The sequence below is a fragment of the Tyto alba genome, unplaced genomic scaffold (genome assembly GCF_018691265.1).
Source record: "Tyto alba isolate M040663 unplaced genomic scaffold, T.alba_DEE_v4.0 Super-Scaffold_1, whole genome shotgun sequence".
Classification (NCBI taxonomy): Eukaryota; Metazoa; Chordata; class Aves; order Strigiformes; family Tytonidae; genus Tyto; species Tyto alba.
The window spans coordinates 9,973,768-9,989,316 of record NW_024881261.1 but is presented as its reverse complement, the minus strand read 5'-3'; the positions used below and the strand labels follow the sequence as shown (position 1 = coordinate 9,989,316).

Below are 15,549 nucleotides of genomic sequence, written 5' to 3'. Positions count from 1 at the left end.
TAAAGTTTAATATCCTCTTAAGAGTGTATAGGACAAATTGCAGATCCATTGCATTTAAATAAGATGTACTATATATATGCCTATAGTTCTGAATCAAAGCTATTGATCTCTCCATCTTTAAATGACTGCTAATGATGCATTTGTAAATTACTTTTCCTTCTTTTTTGTCCACAACTGGCTGGCCAAAAATGAGGAAGGAAAATCAGGAAGGAAATTTCCCCTAATGTTGCATATGGAAGGAAAGTCCATGTTGTCCTATAGGTAGAATTAATGTTTTCTGTAGGCTTCAGACACGGTGTTAAATATGCTAATGGTATAACTTGTTCTTCTTTTACAGATAATACATGGTTGCTTCAAGGACAGTGTGTGTCTGGAGAAATAAAAGATGTTTCCTGTCAAACTATCATTCCCTTTCAGCTACCCAGGAGCTGTCTGTCAGCTGAAGCTATTCTGGCTATCAAAGCGTGCCTCTACTATTGCAGCAAAGGTAGCAGTGCCTGTATGATGAAAGGAATCTCATTCAGTCAGCCTTTACAGGTGGCTACTACAGACCAAGGCAACTTGACTCAAGTTGAACTGATACACACGTTTTAATGAGCTAACCCAAAGCCAGCTAATTTCGTACTTTATTTTACTATCCACCATTTCTGTAAAAGAAAATATTAATAGATGGCTTTTATCTGTTTTTAATTTTCCTTGAGCTTATGACAAAGCTAAGAAATAATATACTTGGTAAAATGAAGTAGAGTTCCCTACAGCTTAACATGAAAATTTATCATCACAACCTCATTTCTTTTCATTACAGTAACAGCAATAATACTGTAATACTCTAGACTCTGTTGCCAATTGTGAATATATTGGATGTATGCCATTCTAAGCAATGAGCAACAATTTTTAGAGTCCTTATGAAAGAGCTGGTGTTACTTTGTAATGTTACTGTAAGAAGTTTTTTGCACTGTACATACTGTTAGAGTAGCTGGATCAGTTTGGACTAACAAATTCCTTTTGTGCCCCTATTGAATTTTATTAGAATGTCAAAACAAATAGTTTCTTCAGGCTGTAAAAGAAGTATCTTGCTTAATTTTCTGTAATGGCATTTATGACACGTGTATTTTGAAAGTACATCTTAAACTAGGTGTAGCTCTAATTTTACACAAACTGAGTGTTTTGCTTAACTAGATATGACTGCCTTGTATGAAAAGCATAATTTAATGAAAAAATTTCTGTGAAAGGAAACATTCAAGTTCCTCTGGAAGAATTTATTGCTGATTTCTAACAAAGAATGTGCCTCTGTGTGTGTGTGTCTATATATATATATATATATATATGAAGAAAGAAAACCACAAAACCATGCTGGAGTTTTTCTGATGCATACCAATTTACGTTTTTATATTAAGTGGTAGATAATGGTTGAATATCTAAACTGCAAAAATGAGATGTCAGCCATTTTGAGCATAGTGAATCACTTTCCAGCTTCTATGATTTCTCTGTAAAGACTTGTCTGAAGACTTCTGTCTTGCAAACACATAATATTAAGAAGAATATTATACTCCTGAAGTCTGATTTGGAGTCTTTTGAAGTCACTGTTAGCCCCTGATTTATAATAGTGGCTACTCAACCAGAACTGTATATTTAATAATAATTAATTTACATTCATATTTAGAGGTTCTGAGCTTTTGCTAGAAAACTGATAACCCGATGTTTGAGTAAGGTGCTTTAAAACTGTATTACAAAACTCTGCCCTAGGTATTTAAGTGTTTTGCAAGTAAAATTCCTTCAATTTGTCATAGGAAGTAGCAGGAATACAGGAGGGGGTTCAAGTTTTTGCTTGAACTGGAAGAGTTTCCACAGTGCTTAAGTGGTAATTGGATTAGACTTCATGCTCTGGTTATGAGGATCAGTTCTGAGAAGATGATTTTGTTTTAAGTTCGAAGTTAGTATTTTTACATATATTATAAAGTACAGTAGTGAAATAATCTTTATGTAATCTTTTCTAAAACAATCACCATTGTTCCTGACACCTATCAGTAAATCCCCAGTATGATTTGGTTTTGTTCTTTCTTACTTAAAGGCTCACTGAAATGTTGGTCATGAACCCTAGAGGCTTTTGTTTCAAGAGAACCATATGGACTGGTGTGTTTTTTCCTTCCATTGAAATGCCAGTCTATGTGCGAGTTCTCTGTAGTACCAGAAATGGTTATTATCTCACCTGTCAGCAAGGCAAGTGCTGTGCTATTATTTTTCTTGTGTTTGTTTTTTAAGGAACTTTTCTAACGCGGTGCTTCAGCTCCTTTGGGTAAGCCTTTCAATTCTCACATGCCATTTTGAAGTAGGAGAAAGCTTTGCTACTTTGTTCACAGATTGCAAATGCTATTGGAAGGTAAAGAAACTGATTTGGGCATTTATCATTTTTTACACTTTAGTGCAACTCAGTCTTTCAGAATTTTTTGTTTGTTTCTTTAGCTTTGGATAGTAGCCAGGAAACCTTAGATCAGCTTCCAGCAAGCTCACAAATTTTCTGTTGCTTACTGCAAAAAAACAAGCATTAGTTTAAGAAGTTCAGAATAATGAAACAAACTGTTACAGTTTTCTTGAACATATAATTCAGCAGATAGAATTTTTTTTCTCTCATTTTCAGCTAGAATGACACTATATTTGTGTATTTCAATCAGATGTGATCATAAAATTCTGCCTGTATTCTAGTATTCGAAAAAAAAAAAGTCAACAAATCTTTTTTCTTATTGAAAGAGTATGTAATATTTAAATATAGTATTGTAGATGTGTTTTCTATCTAAATGTACATATATAAATGTGTGTTAAAGTGTCATATCCTTTTTGTTTTCTAGTTTTGACTTTTAGTCACTGTATCTAGGCACACTCAGAACAACTATAAGCTTATTGGGAAAGGGTGATAGTAGGTAGTAGGAAAAGTGTTGCATAAGCATCAAGCTGAAGTCCAGGATCAAACTGTAAAGGACCTTTAAATAATTATTTGTAGCCAAATGCTAAAGAATTGTATTTCAAGGAAACCAGTTTCAGCCTTACTAAGAGAGAGCAGGAATATATCTGTTTGAACCAGTTTTTCCTTTAGCTTTTATTTTAAGCCCATGTCTTGCAGCAGATGACTGAATTTTATGTAAACTAGGGGAGTGGGGGTTAGTATATTATATCTGTGCTACTACTATTCTTTCTACAAAGCCTCAGAGCATTCCTTGCTTCTGCATTGTAATGGCTCTATGCCAAAGGAGAGACAGAATTTGTGAAACCACCTCAAAAAGACACACAACCCACCATTCACAAAGAAAAGCTGTGTATCTCAAAATGCTTTGCTCTTGCATCCGGTAGGTCCTCAAACCTTTAGTCAGTAACCCTTTTAGTTTTCAGTGAAGAGCTGCCTTTCCTGACTCATCTTAGTGGGTTTCACACAGGGACACTGCTCTAATTGTTCTCCTTCATCATCTTCTATTCTATCTATCTATCAGCTGATTCCAGTTGTGCCCCAGCTCTCGCTGATGAGGTTACTGGGGTTGTTCTGCTCCTCGCTCAGTCTGTGTCTTCACTGTGATGGGCCTTTTGTCATATAGCCAAACACCTAGCTCTTGTTTGTCCAAGGAATAGCATACACATTTCCAGGGTCGCTCCTGTTTCACTTGTGGTATACAGACATTTGAATGTTCTATAATTAGAAAAAAATGTTTCTTAAAAGCTTATGATGTTTAGGGGTACTATTTCCTTTGCTTCCTCCAGGGTTTACAAGATGCTTTTACGGTATAGCAACAAGTACCATAAATGTACCAAGACAGACAAACAGAATATCATGTACAAGTTACAGAAATTTATTTCAGTTGAGTACCAGAAAGCATCTTCAAAATACGATTCAGAAAAATAGAAAATGTTACTGCTCTGCTAAATACTGAAAAATCAGATATATTGATGACTGCTTTTTGTATCTTACTGTAAAAGTATGTAATTCAAGGCCTTTTCAAAACATGTCTTTCTACTGATTTTAATAAGTTTTGCATCAGACCTTAATAAAGTAATAAGTTACTGTAGCAAATCTCAAAAGAATATTGGTCATGGTTCTATTGTATAATGGAAATAAGTTCAGTGGCATTTGCAGTTTTTAGTTGTAGTGTTTGCTTTTCTGGAACAGCTTTTGGTTTTGAATAAATATATTAATAGTTCCATGAGAGTTTTTAGATATTTTATTTAATTAGACTAGGAAAAAGATAATGTGGTTTCAAAGAGGGAGCGTAATATATTTTGACAGCTTTTTCATGTTCTATGAATTCAGTAGTATCTTTCTGTAGTTTGTGCCCTTCTGTTGAAGGAAGAGTAGGGATGCTGACTGTATAAACCTGTTGATGGGCACATATTTTTATGCATACATTTTTAGTTGATCTCTTTTTGTGTTAGATTCTCACCTGTCATTTAGGGCTTTTCTGCTGGACGTACTTCTTCATAGTTCGTGTTTTGCCTCTCATGTCTTCCACTTGTAGAGCATTATGTTTGTACAATGCTGTGGTAATGTCATGATATACAAAGCAAGTACAGACCAGATGGGTAATATATGGGAAAGTAGTTTTATAGCATCATGTAAATGCCTTATCTGCTTAGCCTTAGAAAAGTTGCATATGGCTTCCAGTACTTTGTATGTATTCTTAATACACTTTTTTTATTCCAGTGGACAAATCTTGTAGCTTAAACCATAGGTAAAACTATTTTTTGTGAGAATGTCAAGAAAAACATATTCCTTATCTGTTGCTCAGAGGAGGGGATGATCAGAATGAAGGGACTTTCCTTCTTGTGCATGGGCTTGTCCTTCTGTTCCTTATTAACTATTTATTTTAGCAGAGTTGTGTTATTGACCACAGATTCTCTTGAATTTTTGATTCCTAACAAGATTTTCTGTGTATATGGAAGCTTTAAATGTCTGACTTTGTAGAGTTATGAGAGATATATCTAGCTGAAAATGGCTTATGGTTTAGGAGACAGTAGTGGAGATTTATGTACATTCTTATGATCTTTAGTTTTTAAAAATCACTGTTATTCATTAAGACTTCAGAAACACATTGCAGCTAAACTCCCACAGAAGTGTGTTCATAAACTTTGTACTGCAGCTCAAAAGTAAGTTTTCTTGCTTGTATAATACGTGAGAGATGCTGTGGCATGTTGTGTGTATGTGTCTTCCAGGCTGCAGTTGCGCTACCTGAGGAGAAGTTACCATGCACAGCAGCTTATCAACCACACACAGTAACTCTCCACTCAAATCTGTCAGCTCAGTTGTTCATATAATCAGTTAAAATTACTGATTCACATTAGCAAAGATTTAGTATTTAGAATTAATCATTATAATTTTAATCAAAATCAGATGTCAGGGATTAGAGGAGCTTTTCTGTCCCAAGCAGGGAAGGTGTAAAAATGGTAACAGTTAGTTGGAGTTGTTGAAAATGTGAGACCTAGTTATTTTTTAATTAAACCACCACATCTGTCTTAGTATTCTACAACAGATCATGAATTTAGAAATCGTATTTCAAATATACGACATTCCATTATGTTCATATAACCAAATTTGACTACTGTCTTCCCTCAGAAGCAGCTGTTCTTGCATTTTTACAGTTTTTGTACTATCGTGTAAAATCACATACTCTCATTAAGGATTAGGATTCATTCTTGTTAAGGATTCACCACATCTATGATTGAGCTTCTGAGTTTATCTTAGTTTCTTTGTCATAATATTATGGAGGATTTTGGTTAGGTTTTTGGATCTATCTTTTCCTCCTGTAGTTTCCCCAAGAAGGAAATGCAGCCAGTTTCTTGTTACCATGGGGGGATACAAGTAGGATAATTCCCTCCACCAGCTCCTTGCCCCTGTCCTGCTCTGGGGACAGGGAAGTAAACAGCAAGTGCAATAGGGGTGTCCCATATACAGATACCATACCCGTCAGCTCACTCTGAAAGGGTGGAAATGAGGTGAAGGTTTCAGGATGAGTTATATACCATGACACTGCTTCCTCGGTCTGCTTCTCTTTACAGCCTACAAAATTATGCTCTATAAAGAAGGCAAGAATTTTGGCCTTATTATTCCTGCAAAAATCTCCAGTTAATTGATTCATTAGTACTCTTTATCTTCAGATAACCTGGTAATAATTACTGGAATCTAGGACTTCTCTGGACCTTCCCCCATGCTTCTAGGTAGCATTAGAATAAGATTATGTCCTCAGGCCAACTTCCTCAAGCTTTACACTGATGCAGCTATTATCAAATTTTTACCTTTACCTCTGGCCCTGTTCATTGAGGTCCTGAAGGTGTTTATAGATCTCCCAGAGCATCCCATAAAACTTGAGTAGCCTGTGGAGGGATTTTGATGGCTCCTAGTTTCAGGAAACTTTGATACAATAAATCAGATACTTCAGCTATTAGGTGATTTAAAAGATACACCGGTTTGCTATCTTGTTGCAGATTGTGCTTAATTATTTTCAAAGGGTAACACGTTTTTGTCACAGCTGCAAAACTAGAAACCTTGGATTTAAGTTGAGGAGTGTTTGTGCAGCTATAATTCCTTACTGCTTAGTGTACCTCATTGTTGGTCCATTGCTTTCAAGCATACCAGAGAACTGTTTGTCCAATTGCAGGCCCTAGGGCTAAGCAAAAGAATTGCAAGTATTTGTCAAGTCTTGCCTAGTTGCTTTGAAACATCAACAATTTTGAGGTAAGGAAATCCCACTTGTAAAAAACTGTTCAGGAGTCTGCCTTCATGTAATGCTCTGTATTCAGCATGCCTCAGAAGAGCAATACTCCACACTGTGTTTTTCCCCTTTTGAATGAGTATTTAGAAACCCAACTCATCTGTCCATTGTCAGGCTTCAAAGAAAGCAAGATAACAGTTGCAAATTTGATTTTACATTCATGTTTTTTAAAAATAAGAACTTGGTTTTCAAACTTTTCATTAAACTTAAATACTTGATTTTGAACCATACTGTCAAGGAATCTGTCCTGAGAGTTGCCTATATCAGATAACTGGCTTCCAGTTTTTAAAAATTTAGAATTGGTAGTAAAGGAACTAGATTGCTAAATGTTTTAAATTTTGAATATTTAACCTCAAAACTGTCCGTTTTCACTTTTAAAGGAGAATTAGTGGAATTAAAACTTTCTCTTCTGTAAATCATTACTATTAATCATTGTATCATTAAAACCTGTGATGGATCTATGTGCTTTTATAAAGAAATTAATAAATAAAAATAAGGTAGATGTAAAACTGGTACTGGGTGAAATCCAGGTGCTCCAAGGTTAGCGGCAAATATCTCTAGGGCCAGTAGTTCAGCCCATTGTGACAGAAATTCTGCATTTTCATTACGTCATGATGGCTGAAGGAAAAAATCAGTGCCTTACATAGCAATACTTGAAAGTGTTTCTTTACAGAAATGCTGGAGTACTGATTGAAATAAGGTATTTGAGCTTCGTGGTTTGTAAGTTTCAGGGGTTTTTAATTCTGCTAAATCTACTAATTCTGAAACTGAAGAGTTTTCATTTTCTTTCATGTTTTTTAATTAAGTTAAAATTAAGGTGCTTTTTGTTCAAGCTATTCTTCTTAAGAAGTACTCTAAAGTGCTTTTTTTTCTCAGTCCTGTGAACTTACTTCTGAAACTGTTGTTACCTCTTTTGTATACTTCAGAACAATCTTGGCAGCGTGACGAAATTGTGATATGAGTGAGATGGAAGGCAAAACTATCATTGATCTAAAAAGAAGAAGGTGATGCTACTTGGTATTTGAGAGGTGGAGAGTTGGTCTTTGTTACGGTGTTTTGTTTTGTTTTGTTTTCCTGTTCTTCAGATCAGCCAGGATTCTTTAAATGGCAGAAGGTTGTGAGTAGAGGTGGCTAGGAAGGGTCAAGTTCTCTCACTGTGGAACCACATAACTTCATTTAGGTTATGATGTTGGGATGTCAAAAATCCTAGCAGTATAATGGTAGTGAAGAAAGTCACATTTGAGCACTTAACACCTTAATAAATGTCTCCTATGGTTTAAGGGTAAGGACAGGGACTTTTTTCTTCCTTGAGAACTTCAGTGTTGTTTTGTGAACACTGGAATATTTTTGGCTGCTATTTGAGATACTAAACCTCTGTTTTTCCATTACATGTGATGCAAAGCCTTTCAAATATCTTAACATTTAAAAGATGTATTTTATACTTGTTACTACAAAATATGTGAAGAATTAAAACTGTAGGCACTTAATCTACAGCTGATGTAGGTTGTGTAAATTCTTCACATACAGCATTGCCTAATAATGTTCTTAACAGTATTCATGGATGATGATCCTTTTTAAATAATAGGTAAATGTCCTGTAATATTATGAGAACAAATAAATACACTAGAAATGTCAGCCTCAGAATCAATTCAACAAATAAACAGTGATTAAAGAATGTACTCTTTCTCCTGTGAGACCTCTTTTTCCTTGTAAAGCTTTTTCATGGAAAAATAAACATTAAAAAATGTATCTTTTCTTTCAAGTCTGGGTTTGTCTGTCAATTTTTACATCAACATAGATGTAGAAGTTACGAAATGTGCCTGACGTAAGGGGTTACAGCTTGATTAAAATCCTTTAATTAACAAGTACTATTCATTTCACACTCTCTCTCCCACAGGGCTCTGCAGTCGGGGGTGTCAGCTGGCTACGCGGTTACCTGCAGTTGGTAAAACACTGCAGTCTTGGAGACCCCCCCCGGTTTCAAAGTTACCCAGTGATCTGGAAACAAGCTGGTTTGATTCTGTGTCTGCACGTAAGAGAGATGAGAAATGGTGTACTGCATGAGTCACAGACTGACTGTTTTGTAGCCTTCAGTTTATTGCGGAGATGCCAGAGCAAGCTTAGGCGCGGGAACAGATCTCGCTGCCCTGAGCTCCGCTGCGAAGCACTTAGTGCTGTGGCTAAACTGTGCCACAGGTTGCACTATGTGGGTGCCTGTTTAACAGTTACGGTTGGACCGTATTTTAGCAGCAGCTTCTATAAAAATATAATTGTGTTGTCATAACTGTTTTACTCGGATAACAGTTTTGCAGCTTTGACTAAGGACATATGGATGCAGAGTACTAACACAGGCTTCTCGTGTGCACCAACACAACCGAGGACCGATACCAACGTACCTACGAAGATCATACCTTATTTATGCTGCTCATCATGGTTTTATTGATACAATGATTTATCATTAATGGACGCATTGTATGCCAAAAATGCTGGCATATTTACTATATAGGTGAGCCCCAGCAATAGTAGTTGTAGCTATGTTGATTTTTTTTCTCCCCTTGCTAAAGATTATTCCTCATATTATTCATCTATTCAAATATTTCTACATATTACTTATAAATTTATACACATTTATATATACATAAATTTATATATATAAATTTATATAACATTTATATATACATAAATTCATACATACTACTTATAAAACTCGGCTAACTTCCTTTGATTTCCATCCAGATTAAATGCATTCATCTTAGCTTGATGCAGTATGTCTGAATTTGACAAACATTTGAACAAACCTATTTGCAATTCATATGTTTTGTTACAAAAGTGCATCTAAAGCTTCTGCCAAGCCTAACTGGGCTAGCTTAGGCAAGGTCGTGTGATCTCTCAGCATCTTAGTGAGCATTTGCCTCGGGTAATAAAGCTGATAGTGATAGTTTACTTGCCTTCAGTCGTCATCTCTGAAATGACACCACCACCTACTTTTATCTAATTGTTCTTAAAACTAATCCTGTGTGTACACAGACATGTACGTTCTGCCTGCAAACTTATAGATGCCTACGTGTGTAATGGCATTTATGTGACTGAGCTGGACTTGTGCATTTTGCCAGAAGCCAGGGAGGTGCTGCCCGGTAGAGATTTCTGTGGTTGCAAAGCTGCTGCTCTAGGAAACCATTAATTAGGTTGTTTCTAAAAGCAAGGGAAAAGAGTCTTTCATTTTAAATTCACTAACGGGGCCAAGATATTTTCTTGTTATTGCAAAGGGTTCTGCAATCTCCTGCCAAGATGAATTTATCCAGAGATTGGGTAGATGGGACATTAAAAGGCTTCTCTCCCTGCCCTGTCCTTCCCATCTGAAGTAGTTTCCTGTGGCTGTTGAAAATCAGGACACTCCTGCCCCATCTGAATTTTATCTTTTCTGCCTGTCACCCTGGTATTTCATGTACACAATCCAACCAGAAACTGAGAACAATACCTGATAGCTATTATATATGCTGCTGCGTGTAGCAAAATTCTACCCTCTCTGTAATAGGGCTTTCTAGAACCGGTTTATTCTCCTTTTCCCTATTCCTTAAGCACAGAAATCTAAAGCAGGGGTAAGAATTTCAGCCTTCAAGTGTAAAAGAATAGCTTTCTAAAGTACTGCTACAGCAGCACATGTTGTTTCTGTCTTTTTTTGGAAAAGCATTAACGAGTTGTAACCCTTAAGAAAAATATGGAGCCATTTAATTATCTCAGGCATTCCCTTAAACAGAGTATGTGGGCTTACCAGTGCCCAGAGCTCCTAACAACAGACTGTAAATAGTGGATATATTTTCCGAACATTGAACAAAGTTGCAAGATTAAGGAGTAGTTAGATATTAATGAAGAGGTTGCTTCAGTAAAACCAGATACTTAGTCAAATTTACCCCAAATTTGCTTGTGAATTCCATCCACCATGGAAGAGCAATGTTGGTTTTGATCTTTGAAGCTCTTGTTGCAGTTATTGTCCTTGGGAACTAAAAAATTGTTCTAACATCATCTTTATCTACTAATGAGAAGGCAGCACATCAGGTTTAATATCTTCTTTATACAGCTGGGCTTGGGAAAGCACGTCACTCCCCCAGAAAAGGTCTGAGCCCTGCGTGTGAGGTGACAGCACGTAAGTGTGATGTGTTTTAAGCAAAGCAGAGTCAGCAGTTTAATGGTCAGCAGCAAGGATAAGCAACTGCGACCTCAGGGCCTCTGCACCTTCCCTCCCTCTCCTCATGCACACTGACACACTCATGACTTGACTAAAGCTGTGATGTTTTCCAAGTTGTTATCTGGGGTTGATACTAAAATACTGAGATCACTAAGAATGAGAGATGTAACTGTTTTTCAAAATCTTAATACATTCAGCAAATGGAATCACAGGAGAATATAAAATTGAAATGCACCAAGCAGTGCGTAGGAGCATCGATGCCTAAATGGCAGTTAAATCCAAGGGAAATTTGCTGGGGGCTACTGAGAAACCTGTCATTTAAATTTTTCTTTATGCAGTTGAGTGAAGAAGATGGATTTAATTAGCATTTTTGCCTTGCTCTTAGCAGTGGAAGTGCTATAAAGTGCTGTTGTTATCGCAGACTCGAATCAAAGGAGGTGCGTGTGGCAGAACTTCTTAGACCGTATGGGGAAAGTGCAGAGGATGTACTGGGACACTCAGAAAAGGAGTCCCTAGTAAAGAGTGACAAAATTTGCCTCTCAAATTCACTGGTAAGTGTAAAATGAAATGTTTACTGAATCATAACAGGATTAGTTATGAATTTAAACTAGCAGGGGATTAAAATTTTTTATTTACTTGAGGATGCTGAATAGATCAATTCTCTTTACAGAGAAGTGCATAAAATAAGGAAAAATGCAGAACATTATCAAGAGAATTGAAGTAGGGTGGATGGTATATTTTATATAGAAGTGTAATCATCTTTTTTCTAATAAACCATAAGGTTGTTGATTTTAAAAAACATGTATTTTTAAATGTTAGTGGATGGAGAGTTTCAGCAACTTTTTGACCTGCTTCTGGTCTATTTAAGTACATCCCCTATAATCACAAGATTACATATTTTTCTTATACGCTTGGTACAGGGTCTCTCCTGCTTTCACGTACCGTGGTAGCTTAATTACCATGATGCCCTTTGGGACTCTGCATATCACAGTTTTGGTCTCGATAGTAAACTACCTTATTATAGCCATCTGACAGCAGTCATGCTTCTGTTTTCCAAGAACAGTCTAGTTCAGATGAACCTGTCATAGTAATTGTTTTTCACTTACTCCTAGCATGCAGAAAGCTTGTGGAGTACCTCATACAGCGACAAGCAAAAAATGATCAGGATTCTTTTGGATTTAAACCATGCTTCTCACAGTCTTGAAGGAAAATTATAGTTATGATTAAAGTGGTCCCAGGAAAGAGCTGATTTGCTATTTGCAGAAAATCCCAACGAGTTTATGTTGTTAGCCTAGAAAAAATGTCTATTTTAAACTCAGAAATGTATAGAGTCAAGTAAAGAAGTTTTCAGAAAAAGGGATCAAGTTATTCTAAAGCAAATCTGACCTGCCAGCTTAACAGTATGAGGGCTATTGTAAGCAATGACAGATCCTATCTGGTTTTTGGTTTTGGTTTTTTTTTTTTTTTTGTCAGCCAAAGAAATTAGTGAAGAAAATCCACTAGGATTATGTTCCAGTGTGGCATCTCAATAGTACATCTCAGCATTAAAGGCTACTGAATTTTCCTCAATTTGGGAAGAGACTGAGATTCAGTAGTAAGTTTGACTCTGATACGAACCATGGGAAGGCTGAATCCTTAGGTGGAATAAATTTTCCTGCTTCTAACTGGACAGTGGAGTTTACACTTTCAGGCAGCAAATAGATGCATTTAGCCCTACATTGTTGCACCCCTCTACTTAATCACTGCTGAGTTTCTTCTTGACTATCATGTGAACCTTTTCACTCTATCTTCACCTCTCTAATTAGTTTTCCCAAAGTTTGCAGCCCACTATCTGCTTGTAGCTCTTTTCACCCACAAAAGTAATTTAGCTTCTCTTATACTGAAAAAAAAAAAATATATTCCTAACCTGTACATCCCTTTCCCTTTTTTTTTATGCACCTGAAGTGTGCCATTAGCAGGAGCTCCTGTTTCCTCTATTTCCCTTCTATATTACATCCCACTAATTTGACTGTCCCCATGCTGACCACTGAAATTGCTCTCAGCAAGGTTTCTAGTGATCTATTGCTAGCCAAATATCTTCAATCTTCTTGGCCTGCCAGTTGCCTTCAACATATACAACCAGTCTTTTAGTTTTGCAGTGTTCACTTTGTTTGCTTCTGTACTTACCTTTATTCCAGCTCTCTGCATACTTTGGAAACTGCTTCTTCACCATATCCTAGGCAGAAGAGTCCTTGTGATCCCCATCTCCAGCTTTTGGTAGGAATTCCCCTGGACTGCCACTCTTCCTTCCCTCTTCCCATTGCAAACTTTCTCTCTGGATAGTACAAGGCTCAGCAATCACCTGTGCTAAGGAGTCAGAGTCCAACCCCTCTCCTCCAGAACAGTCTCTTTCTATCAAACTTAAGTCTCATCTTTGACTTTATAAAATCTAATACAGCTGAAAACTCCTAATCGCCTCTTCACTATTCCTTCATGTTACTCCTTTCCTTTATCAAGCAATCCTGCTGATTACAGGTAAGTCTTAGAACTTCATCATTCATTCAAATTTCAGCATCCCACTAGGTCCTTACATTTGGACAGTATCTGAATTTTTGCGGATATTTTTTTTTCCCATCATTTTTCTTTCTCTCTAGTCTGAACATTTGTTCGAGGTTTTCTACCTCATGTCTCAATTGCTACAACACGCCGTGTTACTTAACATAATCTTGTCCTGCTCTTACCCATCCAAAATGCAACTTTGTCAAGTGTTGGTTTTATAGCCCAAAGGGTGATGACTGAAACATTACTTTCTTGAATCCAACTGCCAGCTCATCCTACTTGCTAGTACCAAGCATATGCTGCACCTCCGCATATTTCAATATGCCATTCACAGCATAGTCATATCATATCTGTGAGGTTTTATTCATTTTCAAGATACCAACTCCTGCCTCTGTTTTTTTTTTTTGTTGTTGTTTTTTTTTTTTTTTTTTTTTTTCATCTTTCTGCACCATTGTCCACTATTAATCTTGCAAATGTTGCAAAAAGTACCTCTGAGGCTTGTCTTAATTTTCAAAAGGATTTCCTCATCAACACTGGCAAAGCCTTTCTTACAACACTGAAATATTGTCAACATTTAGGCTCTCCTGGACTAGGATCACTCAGTCTTAAACCAACAATGTCTCATTGTTCACTGTCAGGCTCCGTCTGTTGGCTGCACTGTATCGTTTGTTGCCTGGTGTTGTACATCAGTTTTAAGCTCTCAGAGGATATGGGGCTTTCTTTTCCCTGTGTGTTTATACAACACCTAATGCCATGGAGTTTTTCCCGAGAAGAACTCCTCTGCACTATGGTAATATAAATGATAATAACAGTTGATATGACAGGTTTATTTCCCTAGCAGTGCTTAATCTTAGAAAAATAGCTTTTAAAATAGATTCAGAAGCAAGAAAAAATAAATTAGTTCTACAAAATTTGAAGTTCTGCTTCCATCATTCCAATGTCTTGCTCTTGCCTATCTGTAGATGAATCTCCCATTGCTTGCCCCACTGAAGCTTCAGCAATGTACAAGCAAATTAAAAAACCTTCCTGAACTGGGGGGATTATGTCCTTAGTCCAGGAATTCCGGAACGGCGCATGGAGTTCAAGTGAGCTGGACATCTCTCCAGGTTCAAGTCCTAAAGGATCCAAAGATTTTTATCACGCTTTTTATAGAGATGTTTGATCGCATGCTGAAAAAATGTTGAGGTTGGCTAGAGATGCAACTGTCTCCACGATGTTTATTGGCTTTTTTAGTTTGTTCTAGTGGATAAGGAGATGATTGATTGGAATGGATAAAAAACAAAAGAGCATTGGACATAGGATTTGATCCTGCACTGTGGTACTCTGTCTTCCACCAAAATACAACAGATCCTAAACACATGTGAGTGAAGGGATGGACCTTCCCATTGTGGGCTATTGCAAAGGGTGCGTTTGGAGTGTCTGTAGGAGGAGAGATGGGTGGCTATGTTTAAGTCCCATAGAAGTTCACTCCATGGCTTTGGACAGGCCATAAGGATGTCTCCTGAACTGCTATTTGTTACCCTTATGTGGAGATCTGAGTGACTGATCAATGTTCTTTCTTAACACCTACCTGAATTTTTTATGCTAGGCAATGAGCATCTGAAAGATCATGAACAATTTAATGGATTTTACTCGGTATTTTGAGCAGAAGGATTCAATCTCCTCAGCCACAGTTCTACTCTTCTGTATAAGCTGTTCTCTCCATACTTCTCCACGCTCAGCACCAGAAGCTGCTCCCCATCATTCCCATATCCTTTGGGCAGCACACACTACCACTGCTCCTGCAGAGTGGCACAGGATGGAGAAGATCCTCGCAAGAATCTGTCAGCTTGCTCTGACAGGAGGAGGCTTTTGGCTTTTTGGAAGATAAGTAATTTCTTCTGAGGAAAGGCAGTGGTCTGAGTCCTGTTAATGCTGCTTAGATGGCACTTTTCCATGGGAAGACTGTCTCAGTAGAGAAGGAAGACACGTAATGACCTCTCCTTTGCTGTTGGGACATACTGCTGTGCCGTGACTTCACTGTAGTTCATGAAGCAGTGATGGTTTCATCTTCAGTATTGCACGGCTACTGTCCAG

General features: G+C 37.1%; 1 protein-coding gene across 2 annotated transcripts in view; it reads left to right on the top strand.

Annotated features, from left to right (window-relative positions):
* Positions 1-8,095, top strand: part of NHLRC2 (NHL repeat containing 2) — a 34,679-nt gene extending 26,584 nt beyond the window's left edge. For both annotated transcript variants that reach the window (XM_032988681.2, XM_032988683.2), the window contains one exon: positions 338-8,095. In XM_032988681.2, coding sequence (XP_032844572.2) covers positions 338-594 — 257 coding nt within the window. In that variant the 3' untranslated portion in view covers positions 595-8,095. The remainder of the gene's footprint in view (positions 1-337) is intronic.
* The last annotated feature ends 7,454 nt before the right edge of the window (positions 8,096-15,549 follow it).